At 32.0% G+C, this 23,847-nt stretch overlaps 1 protein-coding gene across 1 annotated transcript in view; it reads left to right on the top strand.

The window, feature by feature from the left end:
• Positions 1–23,847, top strand: part of SATB2 (SATB homeobox 2) — a 212,996-nt gene that overhangs the window by 19,719 nt on the left and 169,430 nt on the right. Inside the window, exon 3 of the mRNA XM_051985926.1 lies at positions 6,812–6,988. Within this exon, the coding sequence (XP_051841886.1) occupies positions 6,812–6,988 (177 nt within the window). The remainder of the gene's footprint in view (positions 1–6,811; positions 6,989–23,847) is intronic.

Raw genomic sequence — 23,847 nt, forward strand, 5'->3', positions numbered from 1 at the left:
ATAATTTGCTGACTATTCTTTTTTTTTTTAAATAAATCTGCAGTAGAAAAAGTTACTTTCCCAAGAACAGAATTGTCTGAAAGTATGTGTATTATTTGCTAGTTGATTTCTTAAGGTAGAATTAGATTTAGTATTTCTGGTAATAGTTTTCTATGTTAACATCTTTAGCACTTTATTCCAGGTTGAGTTCTATTTTCAAAGGACAGATAGGAGAACCCCTGCCATAAAGCCTTTGTAATCTGTAGCCCACACTAGGAACACACAAGGTGAAAGGCACAGATATGATAGAGGCAACAGAAAGTGGGAGCTAGTCCCTGTAACTGTAGTTCTTCAGGAAACAGATGGGTTTTTAGGAGTTTTTCAAAAGAAGGGAGGAGAAATGCTAGATTTCTATCATTTTGAGAGGCTAGACTATTATCATTTAGGAGGCAGTTCTAAGAATAAAGGATGGCTCAGAAAAATTTGCAAACTCATTAGTGGGTGAAAGAAACAAAAGTGATTCTAGATCATATTGGCATTAGACTTTATCCTGCTTATCCTGTCCTACTCCTCCTTTTCAGAATATTAAACAATTACTAGTTTTTCTTTTGTGTTATTAATAGGTATAATTTTAGCTAATATTTCTATATCAGGCTTTTAAAGTGATACTTATTTAGTGATTTGCCCCCTAAAAATGTCAAGTATGTTTTTAGATTTTAGAGATGTCTATCTTCCCAGATAAGGCAATACATTCACTTTATCCCATTCCAGAATGTTAATGTGGGAAGTTAGTAAAGATAGATGTGTCTAGGAGTTAATTCCTATTTTATAACATTAAATGTTAAATATGTTAAACATTAAAATGTTTCGTAATTTAAAAAATAGACATTTTAGAAATGGAAACTCTAATATTTTGATCCTGAATGATTGCTCTTCTGCCCTCCCTACCTTCTAATTATCTTTTCCCCAACATCAGCCTTATATTGTTAGGATTAAACTTTATAATATTATAAAGTAGCTATCTCCAGAATAACTTAGCTATTCACTGCTGTGCAAACTACATAACCTGGCTTAATTTTATTTAGTGGGGAGAGGAAAGGAGAAACACTGTCCAGGAGAAACACTGGAAAAATTAGATTAATCTATTTATGAATAGAAAGAACAGACTGCATTCATTTTAGGTTAGGATCATAGATTTAGGCCTGTTTAGTAGCTCAGAGGATACCTAGTCTAATCCCCTAATTTTATAGATGAACAAATGGAGGCCCAGAGCATGGCTATGTGACTTCCCCAAGGTTATACAAGTAATAACTAGCACAGTTAGCATTTTAATGCAGGTCCTCTAATTCCAAATCTAACATGCTTTCAACTAGACGATTCTTATAAACTTTTTTTTTCTGTTTTGTTTTTGAGATTGACCCAGTAATGTTAGACTCATGTATGATGTCTCTTAACCCCTAGAAATATAGAACAGAGAGAGAAATAACTAAGATGGCTACAAATGTAGTCGTATCCATAGTTTTAGGTATCATTTTTGGAGGGTGGTATTCTGTTGAAGCACTATACTTATATAGCAATGACACTACCCTTTTTGCCACATTGTATAAAATAAGTAATAGTTTTTTTTTCCTCGCAGCATTAATAAGTGAGGTCATGGGGCAGCTAGGTGGCACAGTGGATAGAGCACCAGCCCTGAAGTCAGGAGGACCTGAGTTCAAATCTGGCCTCAGACACTTAACACTTCCTAGCTATGTGACCCTGAGCAAGTCACTTAGCCCCAATTGCCTCAGGGGAAAAAAAAAACCTAAATAAGGTCATTCATATATTATTACTCTTATATTTGGCCTCATTATGAAGCTTATGATATGAATTATATTAAGAATTCTGGTATGTGTAGTATGCTGAGAATTATAGTGTACTCCAATGGATGGACTAAAGTGATCTGTCCTTGGTAGACTTTAATATCAGAACTCATGCCATACTGTGTTTTAGATTAGTCTTGGGAAATAGCTGACAATCTTGTTTTCTTCGTTTCTAAAATGGGTATAATAATTATCAGCTTCATAAGATTGTTTTAAGTTTAACACAAAACTCTAGTAAATGCTTCGCAAAGAAGCAAATACAAACTTTAGGAAAGTTATCTTTAACACTTTGATAATACAAATGACAAATTGATCTTCATAAGTAATAGAACAAACATTATTAGTAAAATAAATATTAATTTTAAAGGGGATCCCCTATTTATTATACTTCTATGACAATGAAATTTACCATTTGTTCCAACTGCTAGAGCAACATTTATTTTTAGCAAATATTTGGAGTGATAGGCTTACCTCTCAATTCAACTAGCTCTATTGAAAGGAATTTGGCAAGAATTATAATCAAAGGGTTCAAAGTTTTCTAGTTATTAAAAAAAAAAGCAGAACGTTGAACACTATAGCATTGCCATCTTGGAAAGATGACTCTTATTTCCTAGAACATTTCCCTTTAACTCCTGCTATTATTGTATTTTCATTTACTTCTTCTATGTTTGCTTATTCTAATTTAAAATTTTAATTTGGCCTTTATTTTAACTTAATTTTTGAAGTACTTTCCTATTTTAAAATATTTTCTTCAAAATGGTGACTTTCACACTGAGGTTTGCCTGTGATTTGATATTTTTCTACTTAGGATAGAGAAAATACTTAAGTCTCCTATTTCTTTCCAATTGTTTTTTCTCTGTGTCTCTTTCTTTTTCTTTCTTTTCTTTTCTCCCTATCTCTTCTTTTTTAAATTTTTTTCCAAGAGGGTTTCTTATACAGCATTTTTGAGTCATTCTACTTCTGTTTCTATCAAATCTTGTATTTTATTGTTATCTATTTCCTTGTGGTCATATTCAGCAGTTACATTTCTTTCTGTTTGTATTCTGTTCTATTATAAAATTTATTTTTAACATCATATACCAGTTATAAAGCATTTTTCTTAGGGATTAACACAGGTCATTCATAATTCCTTTTTATGTGACTCTTTTTTACATAAATCTTTAGTTGTTTTAAATATATTAGTTCCAAAATTATTTCTAAATACATGAGATAAATGACAAATGTTACCACCATCTTCTTATAAAAAGAGAAACTAAGGTTTAGCAAAATGAAAGTAACTTATATGGTTACTTCAGTCAAGACCAATCCTGACTAAGAGCTTATGATACCATTATCACCTCAGATAGAGAATTCATAGTACATGGATAGAATGTTGGCTTTGTTATTGTAGGACCTGGTTTCAAATCCTATCTTGTTACTTGAACCTGTCTGGGATTCAATCTCTTTCTTTTAAAAAATGTGAAGAGTTGAATTTGGTAGTCTTTAAAGTCCCTTTCAGCTCAAAATTGATTACCCTATGTTATTTATTAGTTGCATAATCATGTGTCAGTCACTTATCCTTTCAGGATCTCTCAATCTTTTCTTTAGGAAAAGAGGAATAATAATTCTTGTACTACTTTACAAATTTATTATGAAAAAATAGAAAAAGCTTAAAATATATAAAATGTATAAATATAAACTGTTATGTTGTAGCAGCTAATATTTATTAGATGCTCATGTATTCACCTGGCTAGCTTAACCTTCAGCAAAAACTAGCTATTGCTTCCATGCAATTATCATCAAGGACACTGATATGAAATATCTAAAAAATATCATTGGGCTTGAAACTACCATCACAGATAGGTTCTTGAAAATAATGTCCCATATAGATAGACAGTGCATATTTGTACATCAGTTCTTAATTTCATATGTATTTTCATTTAATTTCTCATGTTTAGGGAAAAAAAAGAGCTTCAAGACTTTTAATTGTCTACAGAATTGAGACGACTTAGTCATTAAATTATCTGTGATTTCTATCTCTTAATTAATGATACCAAGAAGCAGAAGTAGATTTATAATTTTGAAATCTACATATACAGAGATATTGGCAATGAAATGACAAGGCACTCATGATATATATTATGAATCATTTTATATACACGCACACACATACACATACACAAATATATATATATATATACACATATATAGTGACCTGTTTGTTTCACTGTCACAAATAATCCTCTCCTATCCCACCTCCTGTCTTTTCTATTTGAACTAGAAATCCTACGCATAAAATAATTTATTAAATAAGTTAGAGGTACTATCTGATTTTTAAAACATCTAGGTGCTGTATCATTGTAGCTTTTAGGTTCTCTCCATCTTCCTTTGTTTTGATATAAAGATAGCAAATTGATCCATGCCCTTTTCTGATTATACAAGTCCTCATTGTCATTTATGTGATTTCTCTTTCTGAAGATATCATTGCTAAGGTGCCAAAGCCTATAATTATGTCCAGTTGATTTTTCTGAGATTGTGGTTTTCAATGATTTGCCATTCTACTAAAGAATCTTGGTGTTGATGAGAGCTGTTGTTTTTGGTAATAGTAAGAAATTTGGATTTATTGAAAGTATTTGGTTTGGCCCATATCATCAAGTATATTGCTTATTTTATGACTAGTCTGGGATTATATAGAGAATAATTTATCCTCAAGAGACTGGCCTCCCAGGTAATTCACTTTTTTGATCAATGGATTCCATGAAATAAATCTAGAAGCTAAGAAGTTTAAATAAGAAGAAGTTGCATGACAGTCAAATTCTATTATGAATTATTGAGTATTTCCTAATTTTTCTCAGGAAATTTTTATAATCCTTTGGTTAGTTCTTGAACATTTGTGGATTTGAATAATTATGGAGTAATTATATTCTCTCAAATACTCTAATAATCACATCCAGTTAAAACAACAATGAACCACATCATTTATCCAGGTTAAGAGTTTTTGTTTTTCTTAAAAAAAAAAATCAATCTGTTTTCTTTTTGTCTTTACCCAGCCATCTCTGTATGTATGCCCAGACATTGTAGGTACTAATACTATATTGCTGTTCTTAAAAATTAACCTGCAGTAGTAAGTCATAGGGATAACATGTTAGAGTGTTGTGTAGTTTTAATGATAATGATCATGATATTTTAGTGATAGCAATTCATAATGAGTATTATTATCATTAATAATTATTATATTTAATAATTATACCCAATACTTATTAGCTTTAATAATAATAATTAGCATATGGGAACTAGTTGAACCATTTTATTATCTTTAGAATAAAAATCTAAATCTGTTTCACTATAATTTCCAGCATGTTTCTTTCTACCCTCTGGCTTTCAGAAGAAGAGAATGAGTCAATAGATTGCTTATTAGGAATGTTAGAGGAAGGAACCTTCAAAATCATTTTGATTATGCACATTTACATGTGACTTATGCTTTATAAAACAAGTCATTTTCAGAAGGTAGTCTTTCCCATCTGTCCTACCTTCTGAGATCATAAATGACACATACAAATTAATGCAGAAATAAATGCACATTCATATTCTTTTTGTGTCTTTCCTTCCTTCCCTCTCCACTTCTCACCCCTCCAACTTTACTTCATTGGCACCAGCAAATAAATAAAACTAAACCCCAAGGAAGGTTATTGTTTTGTAATGTATCAATAACAGTAAATCTTGTAAGAAAACATCAGTTTTCATTACCTCTCTGTGTATGTCACCTTGATCTTCTGATATCTCTGTTGTTTAGATTTAAAAGCTCTTCTAACTTATTTACAACAAAAAGCAGTTAAAAAAAGTAAACCTCCAGTGAATTTCACTTTGTTTAACATTTCACACTTTAATACAAAGCAGAGAAACATTTCAATGACAACAGATTTCCAATTAGTCTCTAAAAGCCAAAAAAAGAGATTCTCTTTTCAGCTGCACCTGGTGTTGACAGTACATTTTCTCAAAATATTTTGTAAGTATATGCTAATTTTAATGTAAGTTCAATTTAAGATAGAAACATCTAAGGTCAGGGACTTGAAGGAATTTCTCTTATGCTAACTAATAACAAAATAGATTCATGAAATTAAAGATGGAAGGGATCTTACAGTCTATTTAGTTAAGAAAAGGAAACTCAGACTAGAAAGGTTTTCTTGTCAAGGTCACACAGATAATAAGTAGCAGTGTTAGAATTTGAATCCAGGTCCTCATATAGAATCCAGTAGTCTGTCATGAGGTTTGAGAAAAATAAAAATAACTAAAAGGAAACTCCCTCCACCCCAACTTTTTATTAGATTGTAAATTCTATGAAAGTAAATTTTATGTTTTATCTAAACTTTGCATCTAGAACATGCTCCATACATAATAGTTACTTGATAAATGTTGAATGGAATTTTATTTTTGGTACTTTTCAGCTTCCCTGCACATTCAGGGGAACAGTGCTACTTCTGAAATAACAGAATAGCAATAGTTGAAGTATTAGCATTACATTTATTTTTAAATGGACTTCTAAATATTAATGTTGAAAATAGTTTCAAATTAAAGAAAAGAAGCCCTAAAGATCTTTATTCTAACATTAACTTTTAGTTAGTAAGTACACCAATGATTTGTTGAGTGTAGTTTTAAAATTAAATGATAGGGTGTCTATTACAACCTATGGGCTAATCTGCTTCTGCTAATAATGATGAGGAAAACGTGCTCAAACACACCTCTCTCTCTCTCTCTCTCTCTCTCTCTCTCTCTCTCTTTCTCTCTCTCTCTCTCTCTCTCACACACACACACACACACACACACACACAATCCACTCTGTTAGATTTATGCATCCAGGAGGCATGTTTAATCTAAACTGTTTTTCAAGCACCAATGAGTGACTTTTATAATTGTCTCTCCCTCACCATTGTCACTGATATTTACTTTGTAATGTTTTTGTTTTGCTTTTGAATTTTTAAAAATCCATCCAGGTTTGATGATTCCTGTTTTTTGCGTGGTGGAGCAGTTGGACAGCTCTCTTGAATATGACAACAGAGAAGAACATGCAGAGTTTGTACTGGTTCGAAAAGACGTGCTCTTCAGCCAGCTGGTGGAGACAGCACTCTTGGCCCTTGGGTATTCCCACAGTTCTGCGGCTCAGGCACAAGGTATTCCTACACTCTTTTCTTTCTCTTCATATTTTGTGTGTTGATTTGAGAGACTAAGTTTCCTTGAAATCATGTTCAATGAAGGATATGAGGAATGATCTATCATTTTGTTCTCTGAAGAAATAGTTAATATACCTTTTTTTAAAAAAAAATTAGATTGCTGGAAAGTCTTTTACCTTTTGCTTGTTCTGCAAAGCATTAGATTATAATTTTCTAGAGCCAGTTGTCTTTGTGAAATTTCTTTCCCCCCCTGCCCAACTGGTCTCATATCTAGATCTGCAGTTCTGTTGTCTTATACTCATCCAACCTGCTAAAAGATCAGGCCACCTAGAAGGTTAGGGAGCAAATGGTGTATGATGTGACCAAATTACCTTTTCTCTTTACTCTGGATTCATGACCTCTAAGTTTTATTGACAGATTTTGAAAAAAAATGATGATAATAATAACAAAAACACATGTAATCCTTAGTCTTTCTTGTTTTTAAGAAAACGACTTTGCAAACTTTAACATGCTAAGTAGATGCCAATTATTATCATGTGATTTTTTCATAAAACATGCTACTTTTATGATGATTTCATTATCTATTTAATTAAAATGACATAGACACTGTACTGTAATTCCATTGTTTCATTCTGTAGTCTGGGCCATTCTTGTACAATGCCATGGATTAGAAAACAAAATCTTTAGAAGGTTGAAAAAGTTGTGCCACTGAAAAGATTATTCTTATGTGGCAAACTGCCTGAATGACAGTTTTATGAGAAATGCTATATCATGGAGGTCAAATTATTACTTTTATTTAACATTTATATAGCTTTTTCTATGTCCAGAAATCTTCCTTGTCATTTCCATGGATTCATAATATTCTTCCAAGCTTGATCAGTAATATTATTCCCATTTACTGGTAGAGGAGCAGTCAGAAGCTAAGATACAAAGCTGTATGGTAACTGAGAAACAGAGATCAAAACTCTGGAGTCACATTTTTTATTTATGAAAATAATTCACTTACTTTTAGAATGTGTTTTAATTAAGTATTTTAATTGCTACTTATTCATTCTGATATACCATCTTTCTTTCCCCTTGTCCTAAACCAAAGATTAAAGAACCTGAGCCAAAAATTTGATATGTTCTCCATATTGGAAGAGAATACCAGTGGAGTGTGAATTTGAGTGGTCTGCAAGCTTGGGTCCAGTAAGGCTAGCTTAATCCTAGAGCAAACTACTTTAAAAGCAGCATGATAAAGGATGATTCATTTCCTTCCTCTGACTACTTTCCTTCTTGTGAGAGGGATTCAGTATTTGATCCCAAACAAATTGCATACAGGGCAACACTGCTTTTATTTCATGCTTTGCACTTAAATGCAATAAAAGAAGGGTTTCTCCCCTTCTTCTTTTTTTTTTTCCTTAAACTCTTCATGCCATTTCAGGGACATTTTTCTCTCAATGTAAAGGTCATCGTATCCCACTGTTTCCATCCTGTTGTGCCAGCTTCCTGTTTGACAGCACTATCCATCTCAGTTAGCACGGCTGCTCAACATGTTGTAAGCTAACATGTGGAACACAGAGCATTAAGTGGCCAAGATTTGATTTTTGGCAACCAGTAAAGAAAAGGGCTTTACTGGCAAATTAAAACTAAGTAGTACTCTGCTGAGCTCGGTTCTATAGACTAGAAACCCTATTCCTTAGAGCAATAGAAAAACACAAGCAAAATTTTCTGCAGTGGGAATAAAAAAAAGATAAAAACTTTGGCTTTTCTAACAAGAGGCTGTTTCATTTTTGAACACTAAGTCAAAAAGTCAGCAAGTAAAAAATATCAAATGTCATCTAAATATTCAATCTTTCTCCCTCTTTCTGACTCAGTATTCTATATAACACCACAGATGGATATACTTTATTCTCTAAAGAACAAAAAGTTTTTTTTCCTCTTTTATTTGACCTCTCTCACTAGTTTCTGTATTTCAATACACTAGACATTATTGCCTTGAAAATACATGGCTGAATGAAATGTAGTGTTCTTTTTTTTTTTTTTTTTTAAAGTGAGCTACAGATTTTAATCTTCCCCAAGATAATAAAACTAGAATGGATTTATTACTTCAATATTAATTTATCAAATCTTAATTTCATTCAGATAATTGAAATATACTATTTGCTCTATAGTTATAATAGAACAAACAGCATAAGTGTATTAAGGACTTATTTAAAATGTTACATGTATAATTCTGGATTACATATGTGTATGTTGTATGTATATGTGTGTATGTCTTTAAAGCTAGATAGTCTTTTTGTATGTTGAATATGAGAAGGAACACAGCACAAATATGATTGTAAGCTCAGGCATGCTACCAAACACATTGAAAATTTGTCATAATATTTTATATCATCTTTTAAAAACACATTTAAGCAATTATCTTCAAATAAATGTGGTGGCTAGGTAGAATTAGGGTATAGAGCATTAGATCTGGAGTCAAGAAAATCTGAGTTCAAATCGACTATTTGACCTTGGGAAAATCACTTTATTCCTCTTGCCTCAGTTTTTTCATTTGTAAAATGGGGATAATATTAGTGCTATGAGAATCACATGAGATAATAATTGCAAAGCTCTTAACATAGTGCCTGGCACATGGTAAGTAGTATAGAGATGTTAGATACAATGATAATCATTAATATTGTATTTCTAATGGCCTATTAATCACTAGAGAATGTGAGCAAGAAAACATTTAAAAATCATCTTTTGCATTTTGAAAGAACAGTTTACTTGTTGGAACAAAAACAAACAGACTCATGTCACCACCTGTCTGGATTTATTCTAAAAATGAGAACTATTGTTAGTAAAAGAATGAGTAGGAGAAATTTTGAGGAATAGAATCTGACAAAGGATTTGAGAGAATATTTTATTGAAAGATGATACAAAATTGAATTGCTTAGGTAAGGACTTACTTTATGAATATGTTTCTGTGACAAATAATCAGGCCTAGTGTTTTAAGCATTTTAAGTATACTATGCACTCAGATAGATCAACTCATTCAGATGGGAGAAAAATCTAATTTGTTGTTAAAAGATGCATTTAATGAAATGACACTCAGAAAAAAAATTCTTTATGACTTACCTTAGTTGAATCAGGTAGGCAAATTAAATATGAAATATCAATTATTACACAGATATGGATAAAGAGCATAGATATTGCTGTCATAGAAGTTGGTTTTCAAATAATTCCTGTTTCTTCTAATCCCTTCCTCCTACCCTCACCCTCCTGCCATGATGCTAATGCCTGTAATTCCATAGTATGTGATTAACAAAAGTCATCTGACCAGCTGTTTATGTTTCTGCTGAGATTAGGATGATAGATTTTTGCTTATCTCAGGAAAGATACCATTTGAGGAAAAATAGAATATCTCCTTATCCACTGAAGCCTGAATCTATGTATTCATAGGAAATTCTAATGATTTAAAAGAGGAATAGGCAACCTGTGGCAGTGCTGCCCCTCAGTGGTACCTGAAGCAACCAGCTACCAGCTAATGACCACTTCTCCACTATATATGGGTATTTTCTCTTCTTTCTTCTTTTATCCTATTACTTAATTTATTGTTCTTCTTTTCTTTTCCTTTCTACCTTCTCTTTTTTATTTCTATTCTAGACTTGTCAGAGGCATTCATAGGCCCCTTTGTGGTAATCAATAATCTTGAGGCTGTTGACTTCTAATTTAGATATCCTCAAGCCCTAGAATGCAGATAAAATAGATTTGGGAGGATTTCAGACGTTCTGTTTTCATTACATCATCTATTATGTTTCTGGTGTGCAAAACTGATTTCTTTTGTTACGTGGGCTCTGGCTCTTTGGAGACTTGTTTCTTCTGCTCAGAAAGTTGTAAAATGATTTTGGTTAATTAGATGGTACAGTGAGTGTAATATATATGTACAACAAGCATTTTATTTAAATATTATTTTAAAACATTTTTTCATTTACTAAATATAGTGGCTTGATGCATATAACTAATTTTTTACAGATAGTTTTTTAAAAATTGGTTCACATAAGCATTTCTGAAAGAATAACATCTGATGCCCGAAATGTTTTAACTTCATTACATATTAGAAATATGTCACTTCTTGACTGAGTAATTGATTATTCATTATGAATAATGACTTAGAACTAGATTAGAAATTTGCAGAAATCCAGTTGCATAAAAAAGGATAGTTATAAAAAGTTTAGAATGATTGATTAAAAGAGACTTTGTCCCTATTTTTCCTAAGAACTACTAATACTTCAACTTTTCTGTTATGGAGGTTCTTTTTAAATTTCCTACTGAATAATTGTGTGTCTACCTGAAGGGTTACTTCTGGAACTGCTAAAATTAATTGTTCAATTTGATGAGAATAGTAAATATAAGTATCAACTTATAATACAATTATTAGTACTTTAATTATTGGCTGATAGATAAAATATTTCCATGTATCTCCATTCAGAAGGATAAATATTAAGAATAAACAACAACAGAATGTAAAAACCAAATTTTCTCTAGAAAAATACAATCAAGGGGGCAGGTAGGTGGCACAGTGGATAGAGCACCAGCCCTGAAGTCAGGAGGACCTGGATTCAAATCTGATCTCAGACACTTAACACTTCCTGGCTGTGTGACCCTGGGCAAGTCACTTAACCCCAGTTGCCTTAGGAAAGGAAGGAAGGAAGGAAGGAAGAAAGAAAGAGAGAAAGAAAAAAAGAAATTCAAATATACCTGGTGCTTTGAGATTTTTTTGAGATTCGCTGAATTTTGAAGCATATAGCAAATCTCAGCAATCAGTCAATTCATCACTAAGCTTTTATTTAGTGCCTCTTATGTGTCAGCTCTATGGTATCTTTTCAGACATGAATACAAGGAATGAAACAAACTTTCTTCCAACAAACTTACACTCTAATATGGAAGACAATAAAATAAATAAGTAAATATAGAATAAACATAAAGTACAAATAAAAACAAAATTTAAAGTAGTGGAGTACAAAGGATTTGGGAAGCCAAATTAGAGGAAAGAAGCTTTATATAAAAAGGTTTCATGTTTTTAAAAAAGAGTGAGATTCTAGGAAGCAATTAAAGTAGAAAGGGGAAAGGAATATATTCTAGGCATGGAGGAGAGCCAGTGGCAAGGCACAAAGATGGAAAGTAGAGTGTCATGTGTGGAGAACTGAGAAAATAATGCAATTTAGAAAGGAAGATAGGGATTAACTAAGGTTGAAGAGATAGATTGGTTCACTTATGAAAGACTTTTGAAATTAAATAAAGGAGTTCCTATTTTATCCTAGAAGAAAAAAAAGTGCACTGGAATTGGAGTAAGAAAATGGCATAAATAGATCTATGTTTGAGGACATTGCATTGACAGCAGTGTGTAGAATGGATTGAAGTGGGAGACAGCAGTGTGTAGAATGGATTGAAGTGGGAAGAAACCTGTGGCAGGAAGACCCATCATAAGTCTTTTGCAATAATCCAGATGAGAAGTGATGAATGCCTGAACTAAGGTAAAAGTTTGATGAGTAAAGGGAAAAGATAAGATATGAGAGATATGGAGATTGTAACAGCAAGCTTTGGCAATTTATTGGATACATGGGGTGAAAAAAATTAGGAGTCCAGAATAATTCTGTGGTTATGAATCTAGATTAGAATTATAATGGTGTCTTTTAGAGTAGTAGTTAAGTTTAGAAAAGGAGAGAGTTGGGGCAGATAAGGGGGGAAGGAGTGTAGGAGTTCAGTTTTGGACACGTGGAGAATTTGAGATGTTTTCTGGGTATTTGATTTCAAATGTCCAATTGACATTGGGAGGTAAGGTAGTGAGAGTATCAATGTATGATTTATTGAAGTCCCTTAGTATTAGGACAGGAGGTAAGACAGAGTGAGAGACACTAAAACAGGTTTTAAATACCTAAAGAAAGTTAGCATTTAGCTTGCTTATTTGTGGTTGAAGCACTCTGTGAGACACCCTGGTACCTGCACATCACTTACACATACAGGTAAAAATGTATTCCTTTGTCATTATCTTCCTTTCATTTATATTTTCTTTTCTTCCATCCTTCCCTCTGCCCATCACTATTTAAATGTCCTAATGAAACTGATTCTTGTTCCATCCTTTATGAAACCAGAATTTCAGGGTCATTTATCTTTGTACCAGAGATTATTTAATCTCTATTGTCTCAATTATTTACTTTGATAAGTGAACTCATTTACTTCCTCAGAACTCATTTACCTAATTCATCAATTCCAACTCTTAATTTTTTCTTTATAAAAAAAAATTCCTGCAATTCTTCTTTTTCTAGGAAGTCTTCCCTAACCATGTGAACATGATTATTTATGTCCTTGCTTATAATTCTAGCATGCAGCCTATACTTTCTTTCTTTTTTTTTATTATAACTTTTTATTGACAAAACATATGCATGGGTAATTTTTCAACATTGAATCTTGCAAAAACTTCTGTTCCAACTTTTTCTTTCCTTCCCTCCTTTCCCTCCCCTAGATAGCAGGTAGTCCCATACATGTTAAATATGTTGAAGTATATGTTAAATACAATAATGTATACATATTTATTTATTTTTAAATTTTTATTTAATAATTACTTTATATTGACACTCGTTTCTGTTCCGATTTTTTTCCCTCCCTCCCTCTACCCCCTCCCCTAGATGGCAAGCAGTCCTTTATATGTTGGATATGTTGCAGTATATCCTAGATACAATATATGTTTGCAGAACCGAACAGTTCTCTTGTTGCATAGGGAGAATTGGATTCAGAAGGTATAAATAACCCGGGAAGAAAAACAAAAATGCAGATAGTTCACATTCGTTTCCCAGTGTTCTTTCTTTGGGTGTAGCTGCTTTTGTCCGTCATTTATCAATTGAAACTCAGGTCTCTTTGTCAAAGAAGTCCACTTCCATCAAAATATGTCCTCATACAATATCGTTGTCGAAGTGTATAATGATCTCCTGGTTCTGCTCATTTCACTTAGCATTAGTTCATGTAAGTCTCTTGTTGCACAAGAAAAATCAGATTTAGAAAGAAGGTAAAAATAACCTGGGAAGAAAAACAAAAATGCAAGAAACAATAATAAAGTATAAATGTTATGTTGTGGTCCACACTCATTTCCCAGTGTTCTTTCGCTGGGTGTAGCTGGTTCTGTTTGTTACTGGTCAATTGGAACTGATTTGGATCCTCTTCTCATTATTGATGATAGCCACTTCCATCAGAATTGATCCTTATATAGTATAAGGAGCCTATACTTTCAACATTTCATAATGACAATTCCTTATGTTTATAAATAATATGATTATTTATTCTTAGCTTATATTCCTATCATGTTCTTTCAGTATCTTATCTCAGTTCTCTTATCTCAATAGTATGAATTTTCATAGATTACTCTGTGTGTGTGTATGTGAGAGAGAGAGAGAGAGAGAGAGAGACAGACAGACACACAGAGTTTTAAGTTTCTAGAAGGTAAGGATTATGTTTGATTTGTATGGTGTCTAGCACTGTTAAGCATAGTGAGTATATGAAAGATAAAAGTTGAATTTTGTTATAATGATGTATTTAATTTTTATGCTATATTCAAGGAGAGAAATGATTTTTCCAGATAATGCAGTCCACAGATTATTCTATAAAACTTTTTATAACTTAAAACTGGTACCTCAAAGCAAAGAGTTTGTATAAATGAATTTGTCTAGGTTCAAAATGCTCTTTATTCTCACACCTCACACTAAGAACATTAAAATCAAGGGTAACATTTTTTCCAGTGGTAGCCTTTAGAATAGTTTTTTAGTTTATTTTGGAAATTTGAATGATGGATGGAAAATAGTTTTCAGCATTTATGAGCATGCAACCTGAGGGCTTAGCTATGAATGAATCTTAGATGTTTAGGAGAAGCTGTGACTTTTAGCCCAATATTGAGTGTTCTAGTGGCTAGCTATCAAAATGTTCCTGCCTTCCTCTCCCTATAACAGGGTACTGATTTTGGGTTAAACATTTCTTTTATTACTGAAAAATACTTGACCTTTATCCTTCTATGATTTTAAGACCTAGACCACTAGGCAGGAAGTGTGGGTTTCATTGCCAACCAACCACGGTTTTGTTTGACCTACGGGAAGCCATTTCCACTTTTCTCCCTAGTCATTTTCTCTAGCTGTAAAATAAGACTAACTATACTTAGCTCCAGTCTGATCCTACTGTTAAAAACTATTTTGTTTTTAGAGGCTCAGGCATTCTTTCAGGCCACAAAGGTAGCATTTAGTACCTTGGAAGAATGAATACATTACCAAATGTGACCAATATACTTCCTATTATTAGTAGAATCAGAGTCATAGTCTGAAAAAACATTTTGAGCCCTTTAGAAGGAAGTTATTACACAAATATAATTTATGTTTAACAATAACATTTTTGTGAGTTTATGTTTTCTCCACTGAGAATGTTGCTTTTCTTAACATGCGGGGTCTTATCAAATCTGTAAAAATTCACATATAAGTTACAACTTTCTCCAGGTAATTTATTGCATTGATTAAAATGAACAATGGTAGGTAAGCAAACAACAATAATTTTTGAAATGACAAATTAGAATTCTTTTCAAATACTTCTAAATCCTATCATTAGCAAAAGCTCTGCTTATCAATTTTGCTTCCTTAGGGATTGTAACTGTGCTTAAACACATGTGATAAATTCATAGTCCAAGAATCTTTCTGGAGAATCTTATACAGAAAAAAAATAGACTTGCCTAGAAAGAATAGGGAAAACCTAAATTAAAAAAAGGAAGGGGAAGCATACTACTAGTATTGAAGACATTTATATATAAAAAAGATAGGAATTGTTTTGGTCCTTTAATGCCATAATATTAAAGCATTAAAATATTAAGTCATAAAATTTAATTTGAAATAATTTTTGAGAACAAATAGTTTTCATTTTACTTTCTACTATTTAGATGATATACTTTGTTAAATTGAGTCATTATTATCAAGGTATCTCCTTAAATTTATTTTTCTCAATTTTTTTATTCAATAATGTTTATAATTCAGCTGATAACATATATGTAAATAAAAAAAAAAACACCTTAAATCCCTCTTATAGGTAGCTTAGTGGTATGGATATAGTGTTAAATTTGGAATGAGAGAAGACTAAATTTGTGGACTATCAAAGTCATATTTGTTGTGTGATTCTGGGTAAATCACCTTTACAGTTGTTTTTCTTATCAATAAAATGGGACTAATAATAGCACCTACCTCCCAAAGTTGTGAGGTTCAAATGAAATAAAATATGAAAAGTGTGTTGCAAACCTTAAAAGGCTACGCAAATGCTAACTACTGTTTTTAGAAATGATTTATGTCTATCTCTTTTGTGATTGGATCTGTGCTTTCCTTTCCATACTATCCCACACCCTCCTTTTCATCAGTTATGACATTGGTTTGTTGTCTTGTTCTCCTTCCAAAAAAATAAACTCCCTAAGGCAAGACCTGCATTGGATTTAACCTTGTTTGAATCAGCTATGGAGCATTTATTAAGTAACTATTATATGTCAGTCATTGGCGAGGCATTGAGGATACAAAGACCAAAAAAAAAAAAAAAAAAAAAAAACAATCCCTGCCTTCAAGGAGCTCATTAAGCATCTATAACAGTGCTTTGCACATAATCAGTGTTCAATAAATATTTATTGAATGAAATAAAAACCAATGAAGTATGCTAGTACTCTAAATTAGTGGTTTCTACCAATTTCTGCCCCCTTTTTGGTTTGTTTAAAAACAACGTGGTGCTTGGAACCAAAACATTTTTTTTCCATGCTCTGAAAGATTGAGGGAACTTTAAAGTGATTTTTAAAGACCATTTTTTCCCAATTAGAAATGTTTAAGAGATTTTAAAAATGAATTCAAACCACCCACATTTGGGAGACTCTTACCAGTTCTATCCTTAAAAGGACAACATTGGAAACAAGGTGTATATTTATACATTTGAGAGCTTGGAACAAAGTCCTAATGAACAAGCTGCTTTTAAAAAACAACTCTGTTGCTCTGACAAGTTGCAAGAGAGCTGAAAGAGCTGAGCTGCTCAGTATTTATATACATATATGTATTTTTTTAAATGTTTCAACCTTTGTCAAAGCTCCAGAAATAATAGGTCTACAAAACTTTAATGATTCCTCTTTTTTGCTCTCATATGTGTTGTAGTCACAGAAGATCAGAAATCAGAACTCCCTCACTTTCCTTTAGCCATTTTTTGAGGGGGTGGGATGAACATACATACTAACTTGTCACACATAGAAAAATAAGACCATGATATAAATGTTCTGTTATCTCTTCCCTTCAGTCTGCCCTCTCCACTTCTATCTTCTCTTGGACATTTTTTTATGAAGGAAAAATTTTCTAGGCCATTAAAGGAACTGATCATCAGGATTCCAAGTTCCATGGAACAGCATTTAGATTTTTTTTTTTTAATAAAAGAACTCGTGTGTGTGTGTGTGTGTGTGTGTGTGTGTGTGTGTTTGTGTGTGTGTGTGTGCATGCGCATTTCATTCAGTACATAAAGTTGTAGTTTTGTTCAGAAAATAAAAATTTGCATTGACAATAGTGGGAAGACTAAGTGGATTTTTATGATTTTATTATAAGATTTATGTTGGGCTTCTTACTTTCTAAGCTTAGAACTTTGCTATTTAACTTACCAAATATCTATTAAGTACCTACCTAGTGCAGAGCACATTGCTTTTTGATTTAAGTTATAGATAATAGAGATAAAAAGCACAGAGCTACTTGTTTGAAGATTCTAAGCTGTTTGTACTTCAGGGTGATCTGTACTATATTCTATCTGTCCTCATTTTGTAAAAGCACATTTATCAAAAAGCTTATAAGTCTTAACAGAGCTTGTTGTCATTTTGAGTGGCTTTTAAAAAGTTTAAAATTCTCTTTATAAAAATACATAGTTAAAGATGTTTAGTATAATACCTTCATATTCTAACTCTCAACTAAATAAATACATAACGACCAGGGCACTGTTTCTAACTGCCAAGCATTTTGTAATATTAGATGATTTGGCCAAAGTGCTCACATTTCTAATTTCCCATTTTTATTCCAAAAATAGTGTTTCCTTCCATCATTCTTCATATAAATTTCTGTTTGTTATTTTTGGATTTTTAAAAATATTTTTCAAATCTATAGCATTTTCCTTTCAAGAACTTCAGATTACACATATTTTATTGGTGTAGTCTAATGCCCATATTTTTATACCTGCTATATTCAATTTTTAATGAGCCAAATGAATAATATACTAGTCTTAGAATTATTCATTTATTCAAGTAAGATCAGTAAATTGGTGGTTTATTAATTAAACATTCAAACAACTTAAAAGTGTGTAGTCTGGGCTCTGAACATTTAAGTTACTGGTTTTCTACTTTTTTCCTGGGATATATCTGAATGGAAGTTGGTGGGGGAGGGGAAAAGAACAGTTGTACTTGGATGAAAAGAGTGTTCTGGTCACATTTGGGCATCATGGTTTTCTTCCCTAGGTATCTTCGAGATTTCACATGTCTTTGGATGATTTAAACCCCAGTGCTTGGAAATGTGCTGTATTTGCATAGTTGCTATTAGAGCTCCAATGTGACTCTGTCATGTCTCACCAGAGTCCAAAAGGCTTATATTTGTTTAAAAATCATAATTGTCAAAACTCATAACTAGTCACTAAGAAAAAAAAAAAAACACATGTAAATTCCATCCCCGCCCCCCACCCTGTGTCTGTTGGTCAGTTTGGCTTTCTTTTATTATGAATAAATATCACTTATGACATAACAATAAATCTGTGCTGCTGTTTTACAGACATTTTTACCCCATTTATAAAGGATTACTTGTAGGAGATATGCAAATATTAAGAACCCTAAGTCTCATACAAACTTTCAGTTTCATACTCTTCAGAGACATACTTTTTACATATTCTTTCTGTCAGGTTTATAAATCAAGGAATAAGATGCTGGAAAGCCTACGAGGAAATTTCAATGTCTGCCCTCAGTGATTTGGCTTTAAAGGGAGCTAATAATCTCCTAGATAAAAGCAATACTCAGTATAATAGGAATCAAGCTAAAAGTTCAGTCTGTTCTTGATCACAACCTCAAACTAGTTTTTTTTTTTTTCCTAACTTCAGATAGTAATTCTTCTGGAGTCTATAGGGTCCCAAGCATATGGTAATAAATAATAATTTCAGACGTCTTATTTTATTATTACAAATATAGTGATTCTTGAAAAATGAAGGAGAAGGCCTTTAAATTTTGAAGAGAGCATGTTTTAGCTATCTGGATAATATAAAAGCTACATAATATACAATATGTATACATATCAAAAGATAGACTTGGGGGGGTGGGAAGTACCTTATGGGGTGACTAATACTTACTTGGAACAGTCCTTGAAGAAAAATGGTAATAAGTATTTTTATTTCTACCTGTAGAAAAATCAAGTCAGAGGAAATTGAGTGTTTGTTTCCCTCTCTCCCCCCTCCACCCCCTCCCAGTCTGATGGAGACCTTAAATCTCTGATTCTCTGAAAAGTACTTTTATTTATTGGGATAAAGGAGGGAGGAGAGAAATATACAGTTTTTTTTTTTTTAATGAGAGTTGAACTCAGCATTGTGCAAAGTGTTCTACAAATATTATATTATTTGATCCTCACAGTTCTGTGAGGTAAGTGCTATTATTATCTTCATTTTATAATTGAAAAAACTGAGAAGAATAGAGGTTGTGACTAGCCCATGGTGATGCAGCTACTAAGGTTGGTTTTTAACTTAGATCTTGACTACAGCCTCCACAACATGTTTTTTATCTGTGTGTATTCAATTAACAATAACACATTATGTTACCATGCTATACATTTAGAAACAAGACACTTATTAACCTTCATCTTCTAAAACATTGTCCTGAAAAGGGTGGGGAAAAAAGCATTTTAAAATTTTTTATTTAATTTATTTAAATAATTTAAAAGCATTGCAGGAAATAGCTAACAGGAAATCTGTGTACTTTATTTCAAAAGTGAAGCATTAGGTCATAGTTAGACCCTTCACTCCTGATACCTTTGTATCAAATTAGGCAAAATATTAGAGGCAAGGGCAAAACACTGGTTACAGCAGGAAGTAACAATTGCCTAGCTACATTTGCAGGTCTGGAACTATTTATTGTAACGGCAAACAGATCTATCTAGCTTCTTAGTCTACAGTCATAGTGTCATAGATTTAGAGTAACTAGTTCATTGAGTTCAATTTCTCCAGCCTCCAGTTTACTGATGAAGGCTTTGAGGCCCAGAAGTATTAAGGGACTAGTAAGTGAGAATTCCAGAACTGAAATTCACACCTTGGAATTCCAAATGCTTGTTGTACCATTCTAATCATACTACACTGTCCATTCTCATCATTCAATTAAAATTCTACTATTCAGTGAAGAAAGTGTTTTACAAAACTAAAAATGCTATAAAAGTATGGGTTTAAAATTAAAAAAAATTAAATTGAACAACTATTGGTTAAATTATTATATTTTATTATATTAAATAAAAATATTACTAATAATAAATCACACAATATAATAATTGCTTACAAATGATAATTTTGGCCAAGCTACTAAAGAAAAAGTTAATTTGTGTTTTGTATATTCTGTTTAAGAATGCAGATGTGATTTTTTTTTAAAAAAGAAAGTTTTGTACTTCAAATATTTAAGACAAGTTTTGGCATCTAAAGGATAAGTTTCATTCACTTAGAAAATGTATTTATGTGTTAACACCTTATTCTTTGTGAGGCTGAATTTATGAGACTTTGCTGAAATTATTTCAAATTAAACTACTTTTTAGTTTGAAGGCAATAAACTTAAACTTTTTGTGTTGGAATGTGGTTATATGTATGCATATTTATCTCAAAAAAGTAAAAGAGTATATTTAGCTGTATTACATAACCAAAATAGCTGTCAATTTTGTATTCAAAGCCTTTTCTCCTGAGGCCAGAATTTAAATAAATAACAATAATTTTCTAGTGAATAAATTTTTGTGGTGATTTTTGAGGGGTGCTTATCATAATAATTTTTAATTAAATAATGGATTTATCATCATTTTAAACAACAAAACTGAAGTACATAGGCTCTAGATATGTATTATATAAATATAATTTTTTAAAAAACCAATTGGAAGTAAACCTGATTTTATATGATTGATTTGCTACTTTTTAACTACTACTAGTAACACTAGTAGTGTACTTGCTACGTTTATTTGGAATTGTTCTAACATATGAATGCTATCTAAGAAGGCCATTTAAGTGATGAATGAATATTTGTAGAATACCGGTAAATGTATCTGGTGTAGTTTTCTGTGAACATGATGACCTTCTTCAATTAAAACAATAAATATTTTTATCTTTTGAACATAAACTTATTTTAAATTAGGTTCTTCCTAGGGTAAATGACTATTTTTTTTCAGGAATTCTTTTTGAGTATTTACTATTTTTCTTACCTAGATTGGTCATTTTCAAAATTAGTAAAAAGCTAATGATATGTCATAAAAGATGCTTTGGTTAATGCTTTCACATTTTGTTTTTTATAATATATTTGTACTCACCCACATTTTGGCCATTTTTTTCTCTTCTAAAGTCCCACTATGCATATTATTATGTGGATTAGTTACCAAGAGTTTACTAATTTCACAAGAACAGTCCTGTTTTAAAGGTATCCAGTGACCCCAGAATTAATGACTGATGACAAACTGTGCCAGTAGGATGTAGGTTTTTATGCTAGAGCTTATGTGGGGACTCTGACTTGTATTCAAATGAGTCAAGTATTGGTTAATCATGTGATATTGGATCTAGTGCTGCGCAGGACCTTAGTCTATCTAGTTCACCTCCTTCCCTTCCTTCCTTCCTTCCTTCCTTCTTCCCTTCTTCCCTTCTTCCCTTACTTCTTCCCTCCCTCCCTCCTTCTCCCTCCCTCCTCCCTCCCTCCTTCCTCCCTCTCTCCTCTCTTCCTCTTTTCCTCCCTCCCTCTCTTTCTTTATTCCCCTCCTTTTTCTCTTCCTCCTCCTCCTCCTCTTTCTCCTTCTCTTCCTCTTTCTTCCTTTTCTTATTCTTCCTTCTTCTTCTTTCTTCTGCTTCCTTCTTCTTCTTCTTCTTCTTTTTTAAATAGAGGAGAAAGCTGAGGTCCAGGATGTTTAAATGGCTTGTCTAATATTACTAAGATAATAAATAGCAAAGGCAAGATTTGAATTCAGGTTCTCTGAGTATGATACCAGGTTATACTACACCATCCATTAAATATAAGTCCACTCAGTGCTTTATGCTTGATCTAAAAAAGACAAACAGCAAAATCAATGTGTACATGTTTGTAGTTTAAACATAAATAAGAAAGCTATATTTTTATCAAAGATTAAATTATTTTTCCACTTTATTAAAAGGCATTTCCAGTCATGAATAATGATAGGATAATAAATTTTGACTAAAATTCTTGGCAGTTATTAATTTAATTAGGTAAATTAAAAAGAATTGGCTTGGTTTTGTTATAAATCCAGAAAGATTAAAATTAAAATTCTCCTTGGAAGTAACTTGTTTTCCCAAAGGTATTTAAGATTCAGTAGGGTATAGTTAGCCATATTGTCCTCAGGTGCCCTAAAGGAGTTAATTTATCAGACAGGAAATACTCTCAAGCACTGTATCTTTTTTCTTATTCCTCACATAGGTTTGCCTCAGTAATGTAAGTCAGTTCTATTATTTTCTTTCTTTCTTTCTTGATGTCTGCTATTTTCAAAGTTAGTTCGGGCATTCCTTAATAAATAACATTAAAAGTTATTAAGTTTTGTTTTGTTTCTCATGATTAGTTATAAATGCAGTTGGTTATTGTCAGGAATCTGATTAAAACATTAGAAGCTTGCATAATGTTTGACCCCAAAAGAACAAACTAAAACAAGATGCTAAACAAATTTTATCTACCCCCCTTTTGCAACTACCCATAGCAATCTGAGTTCTTCTGTTTAACCTGAAATATTTTAATGTGTCTGGAAAAGTGAGATAATTTAATTTCATATATAATTGCATAAAGGATTATAAATTATGTTTTCTAAAATACCTATGACACTAAACCACCAAATGAAGAGATAAAACTGATTTGTTCTCTGACAAATCAAGATATATGGCAATGTTTTCATTACAAATGCCATTTGTGTGGATGGAGTAGCTGAATACGTTGCAATATGACACAAACTGTTTTCATTGCCTTTCACATGGGGTGTCCTGAGGTGATTTATAACCTGCATTAAAAGAAAAAAAAAGGAGTCCTTACAAACCAAAACCTGTGTCATACTGTTTAAGTCATAGAGTACCTATCCCTCTTGCAAATAGTCTTTTTGTTTGTGTGTTTAAATAAACTACTCTTTGGGAATAAGTTCTTTTTATCTTATTGAGATGAATAAATTTTTCAAGTGACAGGGATATTATTTGTTAAATTATTTATTCCTGCATTTAAATGTCTTTTTTGGGGGAAAAGATGTGTTGATTTTTTATAGAACAGTGTTCCCCAACACAGGTTATATTATAGATAAATAAAATGTCTAAATTCTTGGCTGAAAACTGCTAAATTATATTGGCATATAATACATATGCATGTATTTATTGAAAGACTGTTGTAACAGAGTAGAAAGATCTAGATTAAAGTCCAACCTCTAACACATACATTCTGGGTGACTGTAGGCAAATCACTTGAACTCTCTATCCCAGTCAGCTTTTTGAGACTATATTTTGTAAAACAGTTGTTGATCTGTTTTGCTTTGGGACTTATGCTCAAGGGGAGTTCCAGAAAATAATGAAATCATTACATAGTTATTAACAACCAATGTTTATATTGTGCTTTAAAGAATTTGCAG

This window comes from Antechinus flavipes, chromosome 3 (assembly GCF_016432865.1).
Source record: "Antechinus flavipes isolate AdamAnt ecotype Samford, QLD, Australia chromosome 3, AdamAnt_v2, whole genome shotgun sequence".
In the NCBI taxonomy this organism is placed as follows: domain Eukaryota; kingdom Metazoa; phylum Chordata; class Mammalia; order Dasyuromorphia; family Dasyuridae; genus Antechinus; species Antechinus flavipes.